Source organism: Chelonia mydas, chromosome 3 (genome assembly GCF_015237465.2).
Source record: "Chelonia mydas isolate rCheMyd1 chromosome 3, rCheMyd1.pri.v2, whole genome shotgun sequence".
Classification (NCBI taxonomy): Eukaryota; Metazoa; Chordata; order Testudines; family Cheloniidae; genus Chelonia; species Chelonia mydas.
The window spans coordinates 79,112,280-79,135,820 of NC_057851.1; the positions used below are offsets into that span (position 1 = coordinate 79,112,280).

General features: G+C 41.0%; 1 protein-coding gene across 6 annotated transcripts; it reads right to left on the minus strand.

Annotated features, from left to right (window-relative positions):
• Nucleotides 1-228: 228 nt before the first annotated feature.
• On the minus strand, nucleotides 229-22,096 carry BEND3 (BEN domain containing 3). Of its 6 annotated transcripts, none has more exons than XM_037894575.2 (6): nucleotides 21,198-21,539; nucleotides 19,281-19,701; nucleotides 14,499-14,748; nucleotides 10,625-10,669; nucleotides 9,928-10,151; nucleotides 229-6,008 (listed from the first exon to the last, which is right to left on the minus strand). In XM_037894575.2, exons 4-6 carry the CDS (start codon nucleotides 10,656-10,658, stop codon nucleotides 3,756-3,758), a joined length of 2,511 nt encoding a protein of 836 aa, XP_037750503.1. In that variant the 5' UTR covers nucleotides 10,659-10,669; nucleotides 14,499-14,748; nucleotides 19,281-19,701; nucleotides 21,198-21,539; the 3' UTR covers nucleotides 229-3,755. The 6 variants fall into 6 exon arrangements, with proteins under 6 accessions (XP_037750503.1, XP_037750502.1, XP_043398680.1 ...); XM_037894574.2 differs by lacking the exon at nucleotides 21,198-21,539 and adding an exon at nucleotides 19,806-20,316; XM_043542745.1 differs by lacking the exons at nucleotides 14,499-14,748; nucleotides 21,198-21,539 and adding an exon at nucleotides 21,720-22,096.
• Between the last annotated feature and the right edge of the window lie 1,445 nt (nucleotides 22,097-23,541).

The window sequence follows — 23,541 nt, forward strand, 5'->3', positions numbered from 1 at the left end:
ATTTCAAGATCTTCAGTGCAGTGATGTCTTCGTGTGTTTGTAAAGTACTGAGCACTAGAGTGCCCTGATCCTGACTGGGGCCTCTGGGCACCACTGGTACAAAAATATTACACAATAGTAAAACAAGATTTGGCTGAATTTAAAAGAAATGCGTTCAGAAATAAAATTGATGTACAAAGTATCTTAACTTGAAGATAGAAAAATAGAACTGCGTCTGAACATTGTTCCTAAAATGAGAAAGTACTTTTTTATTCATAATAACACAAAATTATGACAATATGCTCAGGGCTACATCTTACTCTTAATAGTAATCAAATGTAATCCTTTCAAATAGGAAGTATTTTTCTCTCTTAAAGACATGCTACTTGCATTTCCCTGCTAATACAGTTGCCAGATTCCCTGGATAACTGCAAGAACTTCTAAGCAGTAGTTTCATTTTCCCCTTCAAATTTCAGAAAAGTATATATTTTAAACCCTTGCACAGTTCCTTAGTTAAGTGTTTCATTTGTGTGAAATTGGTGAGACACCAAAAAAAAAAAGTTCTACATTAATTTCGTAGCAGGCTTGCAGTCCTTTTTTTACTGTTGGAAAAATTCTGACAGTCACACTGGAAAATATAGAGTCATTGAATACTATGCTGTTTCCTTTAGAATCACTGTAGGAGGGAGTTGTTCAATACTTACCAACAGTGTTATGTTAAAGTTATAATGAGCAGATACTTAGACTTTTGACATTCATCCCAACAGGATTTACTGAAGTAAAACAATGTATAGCTAATAAGAAGTCAGTGTGTGTGTGTGGTTACATATGTTCTGAATGTTTCATTTAATATCTGGGAATCTCTCTGGATAGCCTAAGTTTGAAATCATTAAGTGTTTGTCCTTTTAAAATAACATTCTAAAAGGGAGATGACATTAGAGCAGTTACAGCTAATCAAGATGCCCTCACTTGTGTATTCAGTCTGACTGGTTAATGTTACTCCAGATCTTAGTAACAGACCTTAGAAAAGTTAACTAATAGAAACTTACAGTTTGTGTCTGTTCATAGCCAATCATGAGCCAGCACTTCTTTTGTAACAATATATACGTTTCATTATGTAACCAATTGGATGAATTCACTTCCAAATGCACCTCAAGAAATTTCTTTTGCAAGCTAACTGTCACTTTTCATGTGTATATTGCCTTTATATCAAATGGCCTTTCAAAAGAATGTCAAAAAAATTCTTGTCAATTGTAAAAAGATTGTGGGCAATCCAACAAGACAATCAAATCGGAAGGATATATAATATATAAGCAGACTACAGTAATTTGACTAGAAGTTGAGGAAAAAGACCATTCCTGTTGAGCTATTACATGTTCACTTTTGATAATGTAATTTTTTAAAAATAAAACCCCTCATATATTGATCAGAGTGTCATATAAATAGATTCATTTGTACCAAATGAATGTCAAAACTCATTGAAAATGTCAACGTATCTTAAAATTGTATGTTGTTAGGTAGAAAATTCTGTACATTCACATAATCTCTTTACCATCCATGTGCAAGTTTAAGATATGTTGAAGTCCTCAACGGGATTTGACATACTTTATTGTTGAAACAAATGTGACATTAAGATAAATAAACTATAAAGAAAATCTGCATATAACATTCCTTACTTTTTGGGCTGCAGAATAAATGCTAGCCATTTTCAACTCTAAATTTAAAGACTTTTACCATTTTCATGACATTTTATATAGTCCATAAAAATGCATGTATAATAGTTCACAAAGAGGTTCTAGGTATCATATAATTATAAAAAACCTTGCATTTCTGATATTCAGTTTGCTAAAAATATGTACTAAAATGAAAGGTAGGATGCAGAGACTGTGGTATAAGTTCATTATCTTTGGTAAAATGTTCTCATTTTATTAATAGCCATATTTGTGCTGATTTCCATTTTGCGCATGGTCTGCTATTACTTATGCCAACAGGAAACATTTAGGTGAATTTAAACAGTATTAGATTATTCAGGACAATCATGACTCTCATCATACATTCTTTTAGGATGTTGCTAGCACATAGGGAAAAATGAGTGAGTACTACTATCTACTGTGACTTACTACTGCTTTAACACTGTAAAATAACTTTGCTAATTCTTGCCATTAGAAAAAATATTTTTTTTTTTTAAAGGAAGGGGTCAACATGATTCTGAGAACAGTAAATTCTAAAAAACTGAAGTAAAAATATCAAGTATTTTGTAGTTTAATATAATTGCTAAAATAGAAATTTACACTGGGGCTTAACTGAAATGTGATACTATGACCCATCTAAGTAAATAACAAAAGAGGACCACAGAAAACCTCAACAAATCTCAAGATGTTCAAGGGATGGTCAGTGTTAAATGATCACTGCCATGACTAACATCTAATGGAAGGCTTGATTCTCTCACACCGTTGCCATCAACAGACATCCTGCTTTACAGCAACGTAATTGAGAGGGAAATCAGGTTCTGATTTTAATGTGGCACTCTCAAAGGACAGATCACAGACTGTGAAGTCGCAATGGAGTTAGGATGTTGTTCTTTATAACTGATCATATTAACAATGCAATCTTGACCATCTGAACCTAAGTTAATCATACAAGATTACACTTCCAGATAGCTATTAATTACACTAAATCAGTTTGAATAATCAAAGGAATTTTCAATATCCCTATGATATTCGGAGACTCCAGGTTGTGCTGTATTCACACACACACACCATATCACCACTGCTCACAGGTGGGGACCCTGCAGCATTCAATTCTACCACAGAATCAAATCTTTGTATTTACCTTTTACTTATTAAATATTTGATTTAATACTGGAAACTTTGGAATCGTAATTCTGATGAAGAATAAGGACTTTAAATGTTTTTCTACATTCCTTGTTTCAAGTACTTTTTCTAAAAAGAGAGAGACTAACAAGCAATAGCAACAGTCTGCTGGTAAAGGACTTGATTCTGTTTTGTAACCCTATTCACTGACGCAGTTCCCAGTAGTCATATTGAAGACCATGTAATAACTTACATGAGTAAGGGTGAAGGATCAGGTCTACGGTCTCAGCGTAAAAACACATTGTGTCTAATCAAGTCTTAGTTCTTATAGCAATGGAAATATACATGGGTAACAGTCAAAAAGGAAATTACATTTGACCCAGTACTGACCTCGTGTTATTTTCATTATCATCAAGAACAAAACAAAGGGATAGCTGTAATTACTGTAGTAACCAAGTCAGATGTTTCAATCGTTCTCAATGAACATGGCACTTTCAAAAACAAAATTTGCAAGTTAAAAAATAATTCAGATTCCAAATTATTTAACCTTGATGTTTAAAAGGGTTTAATGCAAAACTGCCCCGAAGAGCACAATGATTTTTAAAAAGGGTTTTTATTATTAAAAAAGTGATAAAAATGGAAGATGCAAAAGTGGGGAGAGGACTAATACACTTAGTACATGTATTTGCACCAGCGAAAGTCATGCTCTTAATGAGTCATGAGTGACTTCATCACTGATCATTTATGGTCTTTATCATGTACAAATGTAGTAAACCACTGCCCACTGTTGCAGTGCCCTTGTATGTGCAACACACGTATTAAAAAGTAACAATCTTAGCGCCCAATATTCCGAAGGGCTCATCGCCCTTTGATTCCATAGTAAGATCAGGCTCCCAGTCTAGAACAAAATATGCTCTTCCCAAATAATTTAGTGGTCAAAGTCTGAAGAATTTCGAGAGCATGTCACTTTTTCGCTTTCTTGGCTTTTTTCAGTATATCACACTTTTTCCTGTTGGGACGCCGGCATCTTTCATCAATGCTTGGTATACATTCATAATGCCACACTTCTTCCATTTTCTCCACGGGGTAAACAGCTTCAACATAATGACGGATCAATCTGAGTCTGGTGGGATCAAGTTGCTTCTTGTTACAAGCACCTGAATGGTTATATTGCAATCTGAGATTCTCTGGAGTAAAGAGCTCTGGAAAGAGTCTTACAAGAAGCCTGGCAGCAAAGTTTCCCACAGAAAGGCTCTGCTGAACTATCTCTCTTACCTCTTTATCAGATAGCATGTACAGAGAAGGCACAGGGAAGTCTGGAGAAGGAACGACAAGTTCATCAAGTGGTATCTTGCAAAAATCTTTGCTGCTTCTTTCTGGCGGCAGCGGTGGCCCTTCAAACTCTTCTCTGAATCTTTCTGGGTTTATTGCATAGGTAAGAAATTCTCTCCTCTCAGGTCCCGGCACATGAACTTTCCGCTGCTGTTGGTATGTGCGCCTCTGTTCGGTATCCCTGCGTCGACATCTCTCATCAAGCTTCCCAACAAATTCCAATGTCCACACTCTATCGTTCTTTGCTCTTGGGTACAATATCTGCACATAGTGTCGAATTAATTTAATCCTGGTTGGATCAAGTTGTTTCTTGCCTAGTGATCCGCTACAGTTGTATTGCTTCCTTAGATTTTCATGAGTAAACAGTTCAGGGAATAAGTGAACAAGCAATCGAGATGCAAAGTTTCCTATGGACAGACTGCTTTCATATATATTTTTAATTTGTTCCTTGTTCAACAGGTAATCCGGGATAGGAACATCAAAATCGGGAGGGGGAATGTCAAGTTTATCAAAGTCTATGGGCACAAGCCAAATCTTTTTTGACCTTCTTCCTGGCCTTTCATATTCAAAGCTGTCTTCCACTTTTATGATAGACACATCGTCAGGCAAACTAGAAGAATCATTCCAGTCGTCTCTCATCTGTTCACACTCACTCCCATCCATATACATACTTTCAAGCTCATCATTTATTCGCTGGGCACACTGCTGCAACCATGCATCCTCTTCTTGCACATCAGGAAAGTAAATTTCTGTGTACCTTCGAATTATCTGAAGTCGATGAGGATCCAGCTCTTGCTTCCCAGAATCTCCATAGCAGTTATATCTTTCAGCCAGGTTCCTGTGGTCGAAGAGCTCAGGAAACAATCTGTGTAACAAAAACACAGAAAATTCCCCAGGGGATGAAGCTTCATCTAAAAATTCATTGAGATCCTGAGCATCCAGAACATAATCTGAGGTGGTGGCATTATCCCTGTCCAGCGACAAAGCTTCCTCCTGCTCTTTATCCTCAATGAAATGAGAGGACTCTACCTGCTCAGCCTCATAGAAACTGGATGACTGCACACTTTGCTGACTATTTTCCATTTCTCTTTGTGCCCAAAACCTACTGAAAAAGTCATTAACCTGGGGCAAACACTCCACCTGCCACACAGCATTGTTCTTCACAGAAGGATAACAGACTTCCACATAGTTTCGGATAAGCTGCAGATGAAGCGATTCAAGTTTCTTTTTGTTAAGGAAGCCACATGTGCTGCAGCTCCTGTTGAACTCATCGTCGCTGAAGAGCTCTGGGAAAAGCTGGACTAGTAACCGGCAAGCCAGATCTCCACCTGAGGTGCTCTGATCCATGATCTGTTTGAGTTCCGCAGCAGTCAGCTGGTATTCCGGGGGAGGTCTGAACTCTGCTACAGACTCTGTTGGGCTGACGTGCTTTTTAATTCTGCTGACCTCAAGAGACAACAGGTCAACCTTGCTGTGAAGCTGAGTCATATTGGAATTCAGGGTGTTGAGGGTGTAAAACATTTTCTGTATCAAAGAATATATGTTGGGATCAGAATCTGCAGTGGAAGCTGTAACAGTGATGGTAGCAGCAGAATCCCTTTTGCGTTGATCGCTCAAACTCCGCAGATGGGAGGGGCTGCTTGGATTGACCTTTTCAAACAGCTCATAAGAAGAAAACTGCTCTGCCCCTGGTGTGCTCTTCTTCTCTGTTATTTTGTGTGAGATGCCATACAGAGGTTTCTTGTAGGATGGAGTGGTTACGTCATTGAAGGGTTCTTCTTCACACAGCCACGTTATATTGGGATTCTTGTTCTTGTTAGGCTGCTCTACGTTTACCTGAGTGGGTGATCCAATATCTCGGTTCTTCATGTTTGAAATGAGGCCCTACGAATTAACAAACGTCGTATTAGTAAGACAGTTTGATTTAAAATAATAGCTACAAATTTGTGTTCCACAGGTAGGCGTCATTAAATAAATATGCACTGCCTAATTTCCATCAGTGAACCCAACTGTGCTATATAAATCAAGTTAATAAATGTATTGAAGGAAAACAATCACCAAACATGTTTACAGGGAAAGTATTATTTTACTTCTTTGTTCATGACCTCTGCCATGGAATAACTATACAATTATAATACTTAGCATTTTTACCCAGAGAGCTTTATATGATATCATTACCTCCCACTTTGTGTCTGAGGAACTTGGGTGGCAGAGAGGTTGAGTGGCAGTAAGTCCGTGACAGAGCCAAGAACAGAATTCAGGTTTTCTGACTCCTAATCCTGTGAGCTAGCCACAATCTCACTACTCCCCCCAACTGTATTTTAATGTTTCATTACTCTCCCTATTACCAGCTAATGAGGACACTGTGGTCCAACAGCCTTGACACAGGTGTGTTAATTTTTTCTCCTTTGGCTCTGAAAAACGTATGCAAGTATTTACCCCCAGTGGTCCAATTCAGGGACAACTCTATGATACCAACCCAACTTAAAAACCCCAATACAATTAGTGAAAAGGCCTTTTAAAAATGAAAGAATGATCTGTTTCTGAAAGGCAGAAACATTTATATTCATTGAATTCCTCATGGTTCTAAACCAGCTAGTAGTGAACTCTTTAAGAATTCACGCTGTAAATTATTTTTAAGCACTGCATTTCCTAACTGTTCCTCATTGTTTGAGTTCTGAAGCAAATGTTTTCACTTATTCACTGTAAATATTTAGCTCATCGTTTACTTATTTTTGCAAGTACATGGATATTGTGAATAACTCAGAGAAAATTAAGTAGGTAAGCAACAACAAAAAATTACAATACACAGAACTCAAAAACATGTGAGAACACACACACAGTTTGAATCTGAACATCTTGAATTTTTTCCCCAGCTTGCTATGCAGAATATTAATTAGACACAAAATAAAGAACTTGCATTCAAATATTAAAAAACAATGAAATACAGACTATGGGCCTGAGGTCAAGAGGTGATGAGCAACTGGAAGTCCCATCCTAGGATCAGGCCCCTATACTGTGGATCTTCTCTGAAAAACAACATTGTAAAAAAATGGCAGCACCTTCTTACTCAGCTAATCTGCTTCCTATGTGTATTCACACTCATATCTGCTTACCCTAGTGACAAAAATAAGTTAACACTACTTTTTAGTCCTATAAGCAATGCAGAGCCCAAACATGTAGGGGAGATCAAGCTGGGTTCTATTCTAGCTCATGCATCATCACCAGAATAAACTAAATTCCAATTGCCATGCCATCACTTGCCCATTTACACAAGTGTAACCCCACTGAAGTCGAGTTTATGAGCATACTGAAGACCATGAGGTTGCACAGGTGATAAGTGAGGGCGTTAATGGATTCAATTTAGAGTGCAGAATCCTATCAGCAGTAATAAGGTTGAGAAGCTTGATTTTCAGATCCCAGTTGATTCTGCAGGGATAGCAATTAGAAACTTTCCTCTCCAGTTTTACTTGTAAACAAAGCACATTTGAGATGGACTAAACATGGAGCAACACCAAAACGTCACTTTTCAGAGGAGTGCCCTTGTTACGTGGGAAGATGTGGCCTAACTAACGCACCTGTTATAAGATTCAGTAATACCTAAGCACAACAGACAGAATGAAGAACAGGGATTTCTGGCTTTTCAGATTTAAAAAAGAAAAAATCAGCATTATAAAGAGATTTGAACATATGGTGAAACTTGATCTTATCTAGTAACCTCATGTCTTCAGATGCTGCCCCAAATTATCCTCATATATAAAGAGCACAATTTGGCTCCATCTTTGTTAGAAGGCTTGTTATGATAAGCAAATCATTTGTTAGTCCTTTTCAGGTTTCACCATGGTTTTTTTTGTGTGTGTGTGATCAAAGAAGCAATAAAACATGACAATTTGAGGGTAGTCCTGATTAATGCTCAGCTCAAGTGAAGAGGCAGGAACAAGGCAGTACCAGGGAAGTGTATTAATCAGCATGGAGCCATCCTCTAAATGGCCTTATTGTCCTTCTAAAATGAACACATACAAGTTAACATTCTTGGGGTTGGGTGGGGCCCTCTGGAAGAAAAGAAGTGCTTACGCTGAGAATTATGGCAGATCTCTGTATGTTGTAAGGGCAACAGAACTTCTGCCCTTTCACTAATGCAGCTCACGATGTTTGGATCTGGTTGTGGGAGGAATTTGCAGATCTGCATTTCAGAAACACACGGTCAATGTTCAGCTAACAGCTAGTGCCACATCTGGGATAGATTTAAGCATTTTTTGTTAATCTGGGATACCTTGTTCTGCCTTCAGAACATTCTCCTTGCCTCCTGTAATAATCCGTACAGATTATATTGCCAGCTGGGTATAGCATTATCTGAAGCACACATGGACCATTTCTGGTGAAACGTCAGAATAATCTATTGTGGAACATTCTTTTGTATTATCCATAAGGACCCTGGACTTTAAGCACAGATGTGTGTATGTACTTCAGATAATGCTATAACCAGAGGTCCCCAATGCGGTGCCCGCCGGGGCATTTTTGTGTACCCGCAGTGCTCCCCGCCGCAGAAATGCCACCGAGAAGCGTTGCCGTTTCTTGGTGGCATTTCAGCGGCGACACTTCTTCCCGCTGCAGCTTTTCAGCGGCGGCATTTCGGCAGCAGGGTGTCCGGCGCCCGCCACAGTCTTCTGGGAATAGCAATATGCTATTCCCACAAGAAAGGTTGGGGACCACTGCTATACACAGTTAAAAAGATTATCCGTTTACTGTACTACCAAAAAAATTACAAGGCAGATTGTTCTATTTGAGCTACAGGCACATAATACCATGCTGCCTACACTGTCATACGAAGCTACTGTATTACATACTGTTGCTGAGCTTTTACGAAATGCAGTATTTTGCTATTGTGGAATAATCTTTCATATTATATTTTAGGACCACAGGCCCAGATTTTGAAAAGTATTTAGGCTTTGCTCCATTCAGCATTGCAAGTTTTAAGGCTCATTTTCAAAAGTGGCTCAGGCACTTATTAGCCCAAGTCCCACTGACTTACTCAAAGTTTTTAACAACTTGACTTTTGGTCACCGCCAGAACTGGAAAGTAGAGAGAGGTGCACAACTAAAAACATTAGTATTAAAAAAAGTTAGCCTCTCAAATGTTCTGTTAGAACTTCAGATTAAGATTGTGGTTGGTTATTTATTCTAAACATGCTGATTCATCATTAGAGTCAGTCAAGAATAAATTTTCACGATAATTATTGGGTTAGGTTCTGGCCCCATTGTAAATCCAAGGCAACTATCAACTTCAAATAACTTATAGATTTAGAGTGGTGAAATTTCACTGAGATCAGAATCTGTCCCACTGTACATAATCTGGAAAAATTACAACCCTGGTCCAGCAATTGGGTTAACCCATAGGGATCTGATTGCAGGACTGTGGCCTAAATTTCTAATGAAAATACTAACAAAATCTTTACTCTAGGGACATGAGAGGGGGTCTAGGATCACTGTCAGACCCAGTTAATCCAAACCAGTTAGAGAATTTCATGTTTATAAGCATTATTAGAAACAAATAATTGCTTCAGATAAAAACAATTAATGGTGAAATTTATGCTGTAAAATGGGATACTGCTCACATCACTAAAAAATATCCAGATAAGTAGTATGGGTAAACTGGGCAAAGATTATAGTCATGTCTGACTATAAACAAATTAATTGCTGGTGTGAGTTGATTTAAAAGAGTTGTGCTCTGCTTATACCAGCAGCAAATTTGGCCCAAAAAATCTGAACAGTACATCATGCATAGCCACATGTAGAAAAATCACCTCTTGAGTAAAGCGTCTTTTCTTCACACTGGGCAAAACCTCTTGCTGGCTCCCTGAACCATCACAACCAAGTGAGGTCTGTTTCCGTTTGTTGGAATCGTGTAGGCAAGTAACTGAGCCATCCAGTGAGTGTTTCTCAGGAGATCTGGATGTCACGGAGCAGTCTAGTGCTTCATCTTCATTTTCTGTTTCTACTTTCACAAGATTATTTTTTATAATTTTAACTAGAAAGAGAGAAGGTTTAGAACAATCAAGCACTTCCTCCAGAAATTCATGATACCCTTACAACAATATGCTTTCTGTTTGTTCTTCTGAAACTGCCTTTTGAATAGTGTCATTATTATTTATCATTATATAATAGCAACACCTTGAAGCCTCAAGCCCACAGGTCGGGGCACCATTGTGGTAGGAACTGTACAAACATATAGTAAATGACAGTTCCTGCCCCAAAGAGCTTACAGCCTAAAAGACAAAACATATCAGGTGAGTAGGCAGGTAGTACAGTAGGCAGGAGTTTGGGGGAGGGAGAAGGATGATGGGTAACAAAAATAATAATAGGATGTTTTAGCAGCTAACTTTTCAGTCATTGTTATAATCTTTGCTTTATCACAATGCATTCTTCATCTAAATATACAAAGTCTTCATACAACTAGTATTTTTTATCTGACCATAAAATAAACAAGATATAGCATTTTACCTTCGTCATCATCATTGAATTCAGCTGAGTTCATCTTCTAGCCCACTAAAAAAAAGAAAAAAAGACATCAGCAGTAGTTTTCTAGACACAGGGCATGGGTTGTGTTTTCAGCCTTTTGTTAAAAAAAAGGTCAGAAACCTGCTATCTACAACTATTTGCTATCCCTGGACAATATTAACAATCCTTGGGCAATTTCCTATCTGCTCCACTTTTATTCACATTATAGCAGGCAGCCACTTTTCTTATGTGTTTCCTGGACACCTGCAGATCTGCCCCGCAGCATACATTGAACAGAAAACAACCTGAGAGGGCTAGAAAAGTAAGATGATTTAACACTCAAGATTTTTTCTAATGTGAAGAACATTAGTTCAGTTGTTTTAACTTTCTGTATAAGTAGAAGTGTCTTGGAAGTGCACAAATGAAAGTTCTCTGAATGGGTTTTTTGGCCACATTGTATTGAGTGGCCACCAGTTATAAGAGCCAAAAAACTCTGGAGGCCTTAGGGTGTCCAACGAGTTTCACTGCAGGTCAGTTCCCAGTGTTCAGCACAGCTGAAAAATGCAACACAAACTATTTTATAACTAAGGGTTAGACTAGATGACCCTTGCCGTCCCTTCCCTATGATTCTATAATATGCCAAGGCTGTCTGAATATATTTCTATTAAAAATGGCTATTTTGATGTGGATTGTGATATTGAAAAACCAGCAACCTATAGATCTACAGTAACAAATGTTTTTAAAATTGTTAACTGGTGGCCTCCAAACAACATCAGAATGCTTTTTAAAAGGAAAAACAAAACATTTTAACTGTCTTAAAATGATTTAATATTACTTCTCATGCCAAAATTACCACATTATCACTAAGCTACATTTTTCAATTTTCCTAAACCTAAGATCACAGGTCATTTGTTATAAACTCCAAATTCTGGGCATGTCTCAAAAAAGGCTTCAAACTCCAATGAGGACAGACAGAGCAAGCATCCTCACCCAGCTCTCACTAGCCATTTAGAAGTACACATCCACCAACAGTGGCAACCACAATTGGATACCTTTTAAATGAGCCATAAATAGTTCAGATTATCCAGATACATGTCTAGCCCCATAGGCTCGCTTGGCCCCCAAAAAACTTATTTGAAATACATTAAAAACTTCCATAACTACATCGCTTTTCCAAATAGACTTCTTTCACCAAATCATACCCTTCCCCTGGTCAAGCTCTGAATGGGTCAATATTGCCCAAGTCATCCATAACCAGAGATTTTCTGGTTAAACACACACACACACACTTATGTCCCATGAATATTTCTTATAAAACAAAAGAAATTTTGAAAGACTATATACAAAGAATTGCAATTGTAGTCTTATTATCTAATAGCTATGTACAAAATGAGTTTAAAAGAATCACAAGTACTATTAAAATGCTTTGTATTAAATACAAACATTTGAATACTGTGTAACTGCATGCTTTCTCTTTGTTAGCAGCTGGTAGCTATTAATAGTAAATATAATTAATACATTCAGTGTGAGATTTTGTACATGTGACTAACAGGCACAACACAGAACGCACAGCCCATGGGGAGGGAGGGAAGGTGGGCTAAAGTGCCTTTAAGTCCCCTTTGTGCTCTCCTTATTCTGAACTATTCCAGGACCCCTCCTGTCCTCAGCACACCCCCTATACAAGGGCTTGGAAGGGGGTCCTTGGAGGGTAGCACTCTGCTTTGGCCCTTTTACTCAGCATAATTCTCCCCCCGCCCCCTGGTGTTTAAATTCAATGAACCTGGTTTTGACTCTTAACCTGCCTATATACAAGTTATGCCAGTTTAACTAAAATTAGGTTTTTTTACATCACTTTAGTTAAACTAATGTAAAACATCTGTGAGGAGACACTTAAATTGGTTTATAAATGGCTTATGCCAATTATTAAACCAATTTAAAATTGTGCCGCCCCAGGGGTTTGTGCTGATTTAACTAAATCTATTCTAAAATGGATTTTCATTCAACCAGTGCAATTTATGAGTTTAGGCAAGGGCTGTACAATCCTTTCTGAAAAATCCTGAAAGGACAGCGCTGTGGCCTGTGCTCTAGGAGAAAGTTAAATTGAATTGAACTTGCCTTGATATCCCATATATGACATTAAACTTCCAGGCCAGTGACTATTAGATTTCATTTCATTTTATTGTAGAAGGCATGGCTTTGGGAAGACACAGCACAGTGCCAAAAATGTGGGAGTGACAAGGAATAAGATGACAGCTGAATGTAGTTGCTGAAAATTTTTTATTTTTTGGAAGGCCCAAGTAGGCAACCAGGCAGACATCCTTACAACAATCACATGCTATATAGGAAGTCTCAGATTTCCTAAGTTTTTCAGTCAGCTTCTTGGGGCAGAACTGTCAGGGATCATGCTGACTGAGAGAGATGGCAAACATAGAGCCAGAGACAGAAAAGAATAGACAAATATATATAAAGAAAAAAGAGAAAGAAAACAAAATCAGCGTGCAGCCTCCTTCTGTAGGGGGATACACATTGAATGATATTTTTCTTCTGTCACTGCTGTTCAAACAATAGGCAGAACACTTCAGGAGAGGTCTCTCTGACTGGAGACAAGTGGGTTGGAAGCAAGAGGTACGTGAGGGTTTGAGAATCATAGTTGGAGTTGGGAACATGGAGAGAGGGTATGTAGTTGCAAAGCCTCTTTTTGAGAAGAATCCTGGACCAGAGCTAGCCAGAGGGAAATGGGCTAGGGAAAAAGACAGAAAACAACAGAATCAAGGAAAAAATGGTGCAACAAGTAATCAAATTGACAGGTTTCAGAGTAGCAGCTGTGTTAGTCTGTATCTGTAAAAAGAAAAGGAGTACCTGTGGCACCTTAGAGACTAACAAATTTATTAGAGCATAAGCATCCGATGAAGTGAGCTGTAGCTCACGAAAGCTTATGCTCTAATAAATTTGATAGTCTCTAAGATGCCACAAGCACTCCTTTTCTTTTTAATCAAATTGAGAAATCCATCTGAGAAGGTAAGTGAGCTCCTGGTTGTTGATTCTCATTGCACTGAGTGTATGAAGGGGTTGAAATGTTGCCTGATCTGTCTTGTTTCAATATAAAATTAAATCTCTCTCCCTCACCCTTTTGTCTCTAAAAGAGTAACTAGTCCTAGAGAAGAATAAACAGATGCAGGGCAGAAAACACTAGTACTGAAGTACTTATTTAATGTGGCCTGGGAATTTGGGTTTGTAGCCATGACTACCAGAGATGGGAACTCAGGGCCATCCACCCTTAGCTACAGTATCTTGCTGGGAAAAGGATCAGAGCTGCAGCTTGTGTTCTCGTTTCCCAGGAAACTGGGTTTGGGAGCATGATAGACAATAGCCATTTCGCATACCAAATACCCACAACAAGAAAACCATACTCTACACTAATGGCCAAATCCTGCTGCTACTGAGATCAACAGGAGTTTTGCAATAGACTTCAGTGGTATCAGGATTTAGCTGAAATTGCTTGTTAAATTTAATTTGTAATTACCTAGCCATTTTGAGTTAAACAAAACAAACAAAAAAGCATCTGAAACTGGTAAACTTAAATTTTTAGGGTTTTTGCTTGTTTGAACACATTTAAAACATAACTTGGTTCAGGCATTGTAAATGTTTGCTCTTGGTTAAAACGCATTTATTCCTGGGTTTATACGTTGTGTGCAAAGTTTCATTCTGGAGAATTTTTATTTATAAATGTCTAAAAAATAGGCCTATAATAGAAATACTAACACAGTGTTACCCAAAGAACCCACTATTAGCATAAAGGAAATTATTCAGAAAGACAATCAATTCTTACAACTGTGATCATGGGTTTGCATGCTGAAAATGAAGCAAGTATACTTACTCTTGATCTTTCCTCAAATTTGCACCCAAAAGTGCCCCTTATTAAAGGCATCTGCAGTTTTGTTTCTATTGGAGTCCCTAGCTCAAGTTATCCATCCAAAGAGAAACTCGAAGAGGTGCAATATTCAGATAGATTCAATGTTCAAGGAAGAAGAGGCAGAGCAGTCTCACCATTTGACAGTGGACTCCATCCCCAGGATGTAAGCAATAAGTCATTGAAAAGGATTTCCTAATGCCTGCATCAGAACCTTCTGTTTGAAAACAATTTGCAGCATTTACTTTAATGTAATTAATGTTTAACTCATAAACAACTAAACATTTTACTGACATTATAGCACGTGCCCACACTTTTACGACTAACGTAATGCTTCTCTTGGCACTATGCGCTGGTGAAGGTGGCATCATGTAAACTGATGTATACTGCTTTGCACTGTTCCTGTGAGATGCCACTGTTTGTGTAGGCGTTCACATACGAAGAGACAAACGTTCCTTTTTACTAAGCTTGCTATTTCAGTCTTCAAGACTAAGACATACTTCAAAATGTTCAGATTTCTGAAAAGACTTAGCCACACAAGTTAAAAAAAAAGTTTCCATTCTTCTGATTGAGATAGTCTGTAGTTGTTTAAATAGTTTTATCCATTTGTCTCGGGGAAAAAAACTTCTTGCATCTTAAACACAGATATGAAATGAATCAGTACTTTTCAAACTGGTCTGTGAAGCACTTGTCCACAGAAAATGGTCTGGTCATATGGCACTGGGTCTCCTTGCTTCCAGCTGCTAAACTGCATTAAAATAAGTTAAATATGCACTAAGTACCTTCGTAATGTTACCTTCCCATTTGAAAAAGTCTCCTTGGTGTAATGCAGTTGATGCTATGGGGCTAAAAATACATTCAGAATTTGCTTTGCTATTTGCTCCCCTGTAATGCTAAAAGAGAAACTATGCAATGAAGAATAGAAGTGGTTCAAGAGACAAGCTATTAAGATGTCCATTCTATGAAAAATGTCAGAAATAAACGTAAGTCTCAAACACTCAACAGTTTGGTATGATATTTTCATAAAACATTACAGAGAAGCAACAGCAAAGCAAGTTCTGAATGTATTTTAGCCCCATAGCATCAACTGCATTACAACCAAGGAGACATATTCACTGTCAGGTACCTTCAATTTTATGAAAAAATAATCCTCTGGAGAGAAAGTGCTTACATGCATCCTTAGAATCATGGAACTTACAGACGTTATAGACCTAGTCTTGATGCCTTCTATATGTATGCTACATCACTACCTCAAACACTTCCTTCTCACTTCATCATGAAACATTTAATATGTAAGTCAGTAACTATTTGAAGATGTGTATATTCAGTTTACCCACCAGGATGTACAAGCCTAACCTGAATAATCATGTGATCATACTGCCTCTTGTCACTCCAGCCCTTATCCATTGTTTGCTGTCCCCATGTGTAAGCACTTCAAAGCAGTAACCAGGTCTATCTGTACTGTAAGGTGCCTAACATATCTGAGAGTGTTGTAAAACTAGTAACACAACCATCTGTAAAGTCACATAGAACATCTTCCTGCCAATACAAGATCAAGACTGTTCTGTCCCAAAATTCATTCTTTAAGATTTCCGTAGTTTAAAAGGCACATTCAGGGTGTGATTTTTGTATTATATTAAAACACAGAACAACCATTTATTCTACCAGTTAAAAACATTATCTGTATCTATACTAATATATACAAGACTTCATGTTTCTAGTTTTCTAGAAAAGGTTTGATCCTGACAATTAAAATCCTCGCATCTGAGGGTATTGTTTAGCTCACAAACGCATGTTAAGTGCATACTTATTTTTCCTTCAATGCAGATCATGCCACAAACATTTGACTAATATCTGCAGCAGTTCATATTTCCCTAATTCCATATTAACTGTAAAAACATGATATAAAACCCCTGCTTTCATATATTACTTTACTGTATGAATGATTTGTGCCTCTGATGGCCTCATGGTGGTACACCACTTTATGTCTTTCAGTGAAAGCTGCCCTAAGTATTATGTCTCTGATTTTAGCTTCACTTGTGTCTGAAGAGGTTGAGTCTCTATTTTTTCAATCAAAGGGTGCGATGTATCAGTATATTTCAGTGATAATAAGGATTCTTGAAAATTATTTAACAAAATTATCCACCTTACTTGTTTTAAGAAGAGGGGAGAAAACATTCTCTTTTCAAAGGATCAGATAATGTACTGGGGCTTAATTAGTGGTTGGTGCTTAAATTCCACAGATCTGATATACTATACTTTTGTTTCCCTCCATTACCTCCACTATCCCAGTAGCAGTTTTATCAGAACACCACAAGAAGAGTGCTGTACTAGATATTTATTTTAGAGAACTGACACCTGGAACACCAGCAAACCAAAATTCTTGTGTAAATATTAATATTCAGTGACGGTTAATGTTTATATTGCAGCTGTATGAAAACTTTTGTGTATTCACAAGAACCCTGTATATTTAGTCCAAATCTGTTGCTTTTCTGCAAAGACTGTATGAATCAGAACACGCATTTAATATGCAAAACCTCTTTTTACTGGAAGATTAGTAATTCCCTTAAGATACTTTATCTTACCTTCTGTTTAAAGAGGTTGCTAGTTTTCTCCTATCTTTTTGCAGGTATACATAGGAACTAAAGTTACCGTTATGACTAACTTGCAGATAAATTTCACATATGGGTTATTCATTAAAGGCCAAGTTCCTCAACTTCTGTAAATAGTTGTGGCTCAATGGAAGTCAATAGAGTTATGAAATTTTACACTTGCAGAAGAGCTGGTCCTCATAAATGTTAAGTCCTTGTTCCATTGAAAATAGTCAGAGCGTATGCTGTTGACTTCAGTGGAATCGTAACTTGGCCATAAACATTTTCATATTTAAATATTTCCTTAAATAAAAACCTACTATGAACAGATTTCTTCTGATTTTTTGAATTTTAATGACTATATATATTTTAATTTAAACATTCCTCTACTGTTGGAAACTCAAAGCAAAGCAGCATTGTAATTGTCTGCAAGACATCCAGCATGAGAAATTGACTACAAAGGTTTCAGAGTAGTAGCCGTGTTAGTCTGTATCCGCAAAAAAGAACAGGAGTACCTGTGGCACCTTAGAGACTAACACATTTATTTGAACATAAGCTTTCGCGAGCTACATGCATCCGATGAAGTGAGCTGTAGCTCACGAAAGCTTATGCTCAAATAAATTTGTTAGTCTCTAAGGAGCCACAAGTACTCCTTTTCTTTTGATTATAAAGGGTTATTGTCAGCATATTACACTTCTGGCTGAAATGTCTTCATCTGCTAGTGTTACAAGTAACACTTAAAATGATTATACCAGAAGGAAACAAAAAAATATTTATTTTGTTTGCTTTGTACATTTGACAGCACTTTGTACATAGTCAGTGTCCCCTGAAGTTTGTGTTGGTCTTTCTGGAGGGGGGAAAAACATCCCCACCTATGTATGGAAATATGACTGTGAAATCACTTTAAAAGGCAAGAGATTTCAAGGGCAGGTCTGGTACCTGAAACTACTAGTAAGTTACTAAAAAATGAATTAAAAGATTTTAAGATGAAACAAACGTGAAACAAACCAGTACAGCTTCACTGCCAAAGCTGAGCAAACTGCATGTAAGCAGACTGCATAAAAGTACACTAAAACAGATGTTTACAGTTCTATCACTTTTAATAATCCAAGACGTTACTAATAATCCAATGTTGGATTTTTTTAAAATTATTTTGAATATCTAAAAGTGCTACTTAAAATTAAATGTCTTGGACAACATATTGCATATTACAAACTTATTCCAATATTAGAACATTAAGTACATGATAAAAGCTTTTAACTCACAACCTCTTTTGTTTTAAAACACTGGGAGACAAAATCGAAGTGTTAACCTCATGGACAAAAAGTGTACCAATACTTTCTGTAGATTAAAACCCTCGTTTGCTGTCCGGTGAAATACTGGCAGCCTCACGGTTCCACAGAAGATGGTCTCTAATAGTGGCACCTTGCCAATAGGACTTATAGGGCATGCTCTCAAATTGTTTTTATTTTTAGTTACATCTACAGATGCAGTTAAAAAAAAAAATAAAAAAAAAATCGGTCCTCTCAACCAGTGAAATTTTCCCTACAAGTTGCATTGCCTCTTTCTAAAATGTTGTCAAATGACAACTTCATCTTCAAGCGTTCAATACGCTAGACATATTTATTTCCAGCAACATGCTAATCACAATTTGGCTTTTCATTTAGGTGCTTTTTCTGAGAAAAGCAGCAAGATTATTTTAGACAAGGTGTCTCCAATTTTATTTTAATCTCTGTTTTGAACCTCGGTATTCCTGCTTCCCTGATAAAAGGAGCTGTGGTGTCTTCTTCAAACTATATTTAATTGTCCTCTTTTTTACCCACTGGACTTGCCTATGCTATCAAAATGACCTCTTAATGACATGGGTAAACAGCTAGGCCAGTGCTCAACATAGTTTCATTAGACAAGAACAAATGATGTTCAGCACCACCGCAGGAACAGCAGTTACAAAGGTGTTAATGGCACCAGTTGCATCAGAAAGTTTCCAGCACTGTATTGGACAGTTTATTCTACTTTAAAAAAATCTTGGTTTTACACTTTTAAAACCAAGATATTTATGTAATATATACAATACATGAAAAAAATATGATCGCACATTGCAAAACAGACATACGTCAGCACATATTCACTCAGACAAATTCAGAGTCAACTGTCCAACCTGAGAAGCTGGGCCAGGCACTAGGTAGATGTGTGGAGAGGAGTGGGAAAAAGATAAATCATCTGCCCTGGTCCTTATTTCTTCACCCCAAAGAGGGTGGTGGTGGTGGAGGAGAAGAGTGTGATCCATGTAGTAGCAGATTCTCTAGCCACATTTCCATCATATTACAGACCTGGAGCAAGATCATCAGCTGCTTTAAGTCAACATAGCACTGTTGGCTTCAATGGAGCTACACCAGCTCAGGTACTGTCCCTGGATCTCTGCTTCTTCCAGGGGATGAAGTTTCCATTCTATTGCTAAAGAGTTCTAAGTAGTCGTTGAGAAGATGACTAGATTTGCCCTGCAGAGCACAATTACAAATAGAGCCCTGCACAGATACAAAATGTGTATCCACATCTGATCCACAATCCTCAAAAATGATCTGCAGATATAAAGCGATATCCATGGATTTGTAGGGGTCTAATTATGAAAATACATTCATAGTATTTATCAGCAATGATACAGAACCTAAATAAATCAGTATACCTGTTGAGTCCTTGAAATCTAGTAGCATTCATGACTGTCAGCATGTTAGCACCTAATTTAGTTGGTGCAAAACAGCTCAAAGAAACAAAATATTATTTGTATGGATTTTACATTTACTATTATCATTCTGGTAATAATGTGGTGGGTCCTATCCACACACAGAAGAAACAGACCTTGACATGCACAATTTAAAACAGTAAACATACAGAGGATGATGGAGAGGGATTAAATAAAATATTTTAAGTGTTTTACTGAATTTGACCTTTTCAAATAATTATCAGCAACCTGCAACTACTTCTTGATCCCCTTAAATGTAGCTGGTTAATTTATTGCAGGCACTACTGTAAAAATGGGTCCTGAGAAGAAATTTGAAGGAGAGGGTAGATAGACTAGGGCAGTGGTTCTCAAAGCCGGTCTGCTTCTTGTTTAGGGAAAGCCGCTGGCGGGCCGGGCCCGTTGTTTACCTGCTGCGTCCATAGGTTCGGCATATCGCGCTCCCACTGGCCGCGGTTCGCCACTCCAAGCCAATAGGGGCTGCGGGAAGCGGTGCAGGCCCAGCGATGTGCTGGCCACCCTTCCCGCAGCCCCCATTGGCCTGGAGCAGCGAACCACGGCCAGTGGGAGCCGCGATCGGCCGAACCTGCGGACGCGGCAGATAAACAAACCAGCCCCCCGCCAGGGGCTTTCCCTGAACAAGCGGCGGACCAGCTTTGAGAACCACTGGACTAGAGGGCTTGGTCTATCTACATTGACATAGCGGCCAGGCTCAGGGGTATGAAAAACCCACACCCTGGAGCGCAGCTACAGCACCCTAACCCTGGGGCAGAGGCAACAAGATCAGTGGAAGAATTCTGTGGACCCAGCTCCCATCGCTCTGGGAGGGGGGCTCCTACAACCGCAGGTAACTCTTTCCATCGCTGCAGCCTGCGTCTACACGAGGGGGTTATGCCGGCACATGCCCCGCAGCGCGCACAGGGGGCAGGGCCGCCTCCACACTGGGGATCACCCCTATTCCACGCGCTGGGGCCCCCCCAGGTACGTGGGCAGCGCGGCTAGGATGGCCGGTGGGGCTCATGCTGCCCTGGAGCTGGGCAGGGGGCAGGAATCTGGACCGATCCCCACCGCGGGCGAGGGAGGGCGCAGGACAAAGCGCAGAGCCCGAGCCGGGCGGAGAGGGGCAGCCAGGCTGGAGCGAGTCGGCTCAGCGGGAGACGCCGGCGCGGGGCGCGGCTAGGGGCAGGGACGAGGCCGGGCACCCAGGAGGGAGGGGGCAGCCTGTGGCGGCGGGGCAGACGGCGAGCCAGGCCTGGCGGCGGGGGCCGGGGGCCGCAGGGGAGAGCGGGGGGTGAGTCCGGCCTGGCCCCAAGCGCAGGGAGGAGGGCGGGGCGGTACCTGCAGGGGCAGCCCCGCGTCTCCGGCCTGGGGAACCGGCTCCCTGCACGCGCCCATGGGGAGGGGAGGGGTGGGGGGAAGCTGCCCGCGCGAGGACTCCGGTTCCTCGGGGCTTCACCCCCGCCATGTGCGCGCCGCCCCGCAGGGCGGGCTGTAGGGAAACCCCGCCCCGGGGCGGAGGCAGCGGCAGCCCCGTTCGTTCCCCCTGCGCACGCGGCGGTGAAAACCCACGACGAGCCCAGCGCGCGCGGCGCGGCAGCGGCGGCTTCCGGTGCGACCGCTGCCCGGGCGGATCTATATGTCCGGGGAAGGCGGGGTGACGGCGTGACCGTTCCACACCCCCTGCTCGGGCGATGGAGTCGCCCAGGCCGCCGCGCGCGCGCGCCACGAGCCATCGCGCTCTAGCCCTGTCCCGAGCGCAGTCAACAAAGGGCCCCGGGGGGCGGGGAGAAGCGGCCGGGGCCCGAGCGGGGCGGAGGGGCCGGGGGCAACAAGGAGCGGGCCGGGCCCGGGGACACTCACCTGGGGTCGCGGCGGGGCCGGGAGCGGCGGCAGCGCTGGTGCCCGGGTTCCCCCCCGCTCTTTGTGTGCGAGGGTCCGCGCGCTGCGCTCTCGCGTGACGTGACGGGACCGTGTGTCATTTCCGCACAAGGACACAGCGCCCCGAGCCGCGGCCAGCGCCGCCCGCTCCCACTGGGGACCCCGCGCCCCGCCCGCACGCGGGCTCCTGCCTCGGAGGGGGTTGCACCGCCCGTGGAAATACCCGCCCCCGCGCGACGGCCGCCTCGTCCCCGTGGCCCGGGGGAGCCGCCGATCCCTCCGGCCCCTGTGCAGGCGCGGGCGGCGGAGCGGCCGGGCAGGGGCCAAGCCGCTTCTCCGCGTCCGGAGCAAAGGGCAGCGACGCCGTTCGCGGCGGGTGGTGATCCACCAGCCCGGAGCGGGGCTGGCCGCCTGCCCCTGCCGGCCTCAGCCCGGGCCAGCCCCAGCGACAGAACCCGGCCCCTGGTCTGAAACGAGCCAGCGTCGGCGGGACCGAGCCCCGACTACCGCGGGTGGGAGCCCGGGCGGGCCGGCCCCGGCTTGATGCACATACAGTTAACAGGGGCACTAGTGGGCTAGGCAGCAGCTTTGGCCACAAACGGCGGGGTTGGCGCCTGGCTGCTCCGCACAGCTGCACGCTACTTGGCGTGTGGAAACTGCGCCCGAGCCTCCCCGGCGAAACCGCACGTCTCCCTTCCCGCCTCCCTGAACGGTCATTTGTAACCACTGTCCCCCACAGACTCAGGCTTGGTGGGTCGGCGGAGGCTCCCCCCCCCCGCCCCCACTTCACACCTGACTCGTGAAGCCCGCGCTGCTGGCTGTTCGGTAACATGCTCATCATCGGCGTGTTACGGGAGCAGCTAGAGGCCTCCTTTGTTAGGTACAGCACAAAGCCTCGGCTGGCCGCAGCCCCTACCCTAATTTACAGTCCAATAAAACACCAACAAGCATTTTGATATGGTGCGGGCTCTACACTGTAAGGAAGTGGCACTGTTCTGGGGTAATCCGTGAACATCACAATTGGATTGACTCAGTTTAAACACCGAAAGCGGCTGAAAATGAAAATTTGGATGAACTTGCTTCATTGACGGTATTCAAAGATCATGGTCACTTTCATGCCCCCTATTTTAAGAAGTAAGAATGGATATACTTAGCTTGGCACAGAACATGCGATTAAAATATTTAAATAAGCTCCTCTGCTAAAGTCATAGTAACTGTGACTAACATCCAGATCCAGTTATGATTGTTTGAACAATCCATAAGAAAAATATGAAGAGATTCATACAGGGCTGCATCGGCTCTGAACTTAATGATGACGTTCGTATATAATACATTATAGACACAGCCAAAGCCCACAAAAATCGCATTTCGGACAAGTTGTCGTGAAAGGAAATCACCTAGTTAAAGAAACCAGTTTTAACGATGCCTTGAAATTTTATATAAAAGCTACACTTAGTATGCCTCACTTCTATGGAGAACCTCAGAGAACAGGTATTTTCTGAATTTCCTACTGCCAGTTTAGAAAGGCTATTCATTTAGTTTCGGAGTGTGCAATTTCATTTAAAACACTTGATTATTTAAAAATATTTACATTTATTCACTTTATATGCTCTTTGGGTCACTTTCAAGCTGAAGTATTCAGCAGTTTAATCACTTAATACCTTCAAGCATTCGTCGTTTGAACTAGGATCTTTTCAGTTGCTTCAGCTTTGGTCGGAAGGGGGCTGCAATGACTTACAGTTAATGGAAATCGCATCGTTTCTATGTTAAGTACCTGGGTATATCATAATTTTTCCCGAACTTA

Bases quoted from the DNA above. Each gene is read 5' to 3' on its own strand.
- BEND3 (XM_043542745.1), bottom strand. From the start codon at position 10,658: ATGAACTCAGCTGAATTCAATGATGATGACGAAG. The intron at 10,152-10,624 runs GTAAAATGCTAT...CTCTCTTTCTAG, and splicing joins ATTCAATGATGATGACGAAG to TTAAAATTATAAAAAATAAT. The intron at 6,009-9,927 runs GTGATTTTTCTA...GTTAATTCGTAG, and splicing joins AAAGACGCTTTACTCAAGAG to GGCCTCATTTCAAACATGAA.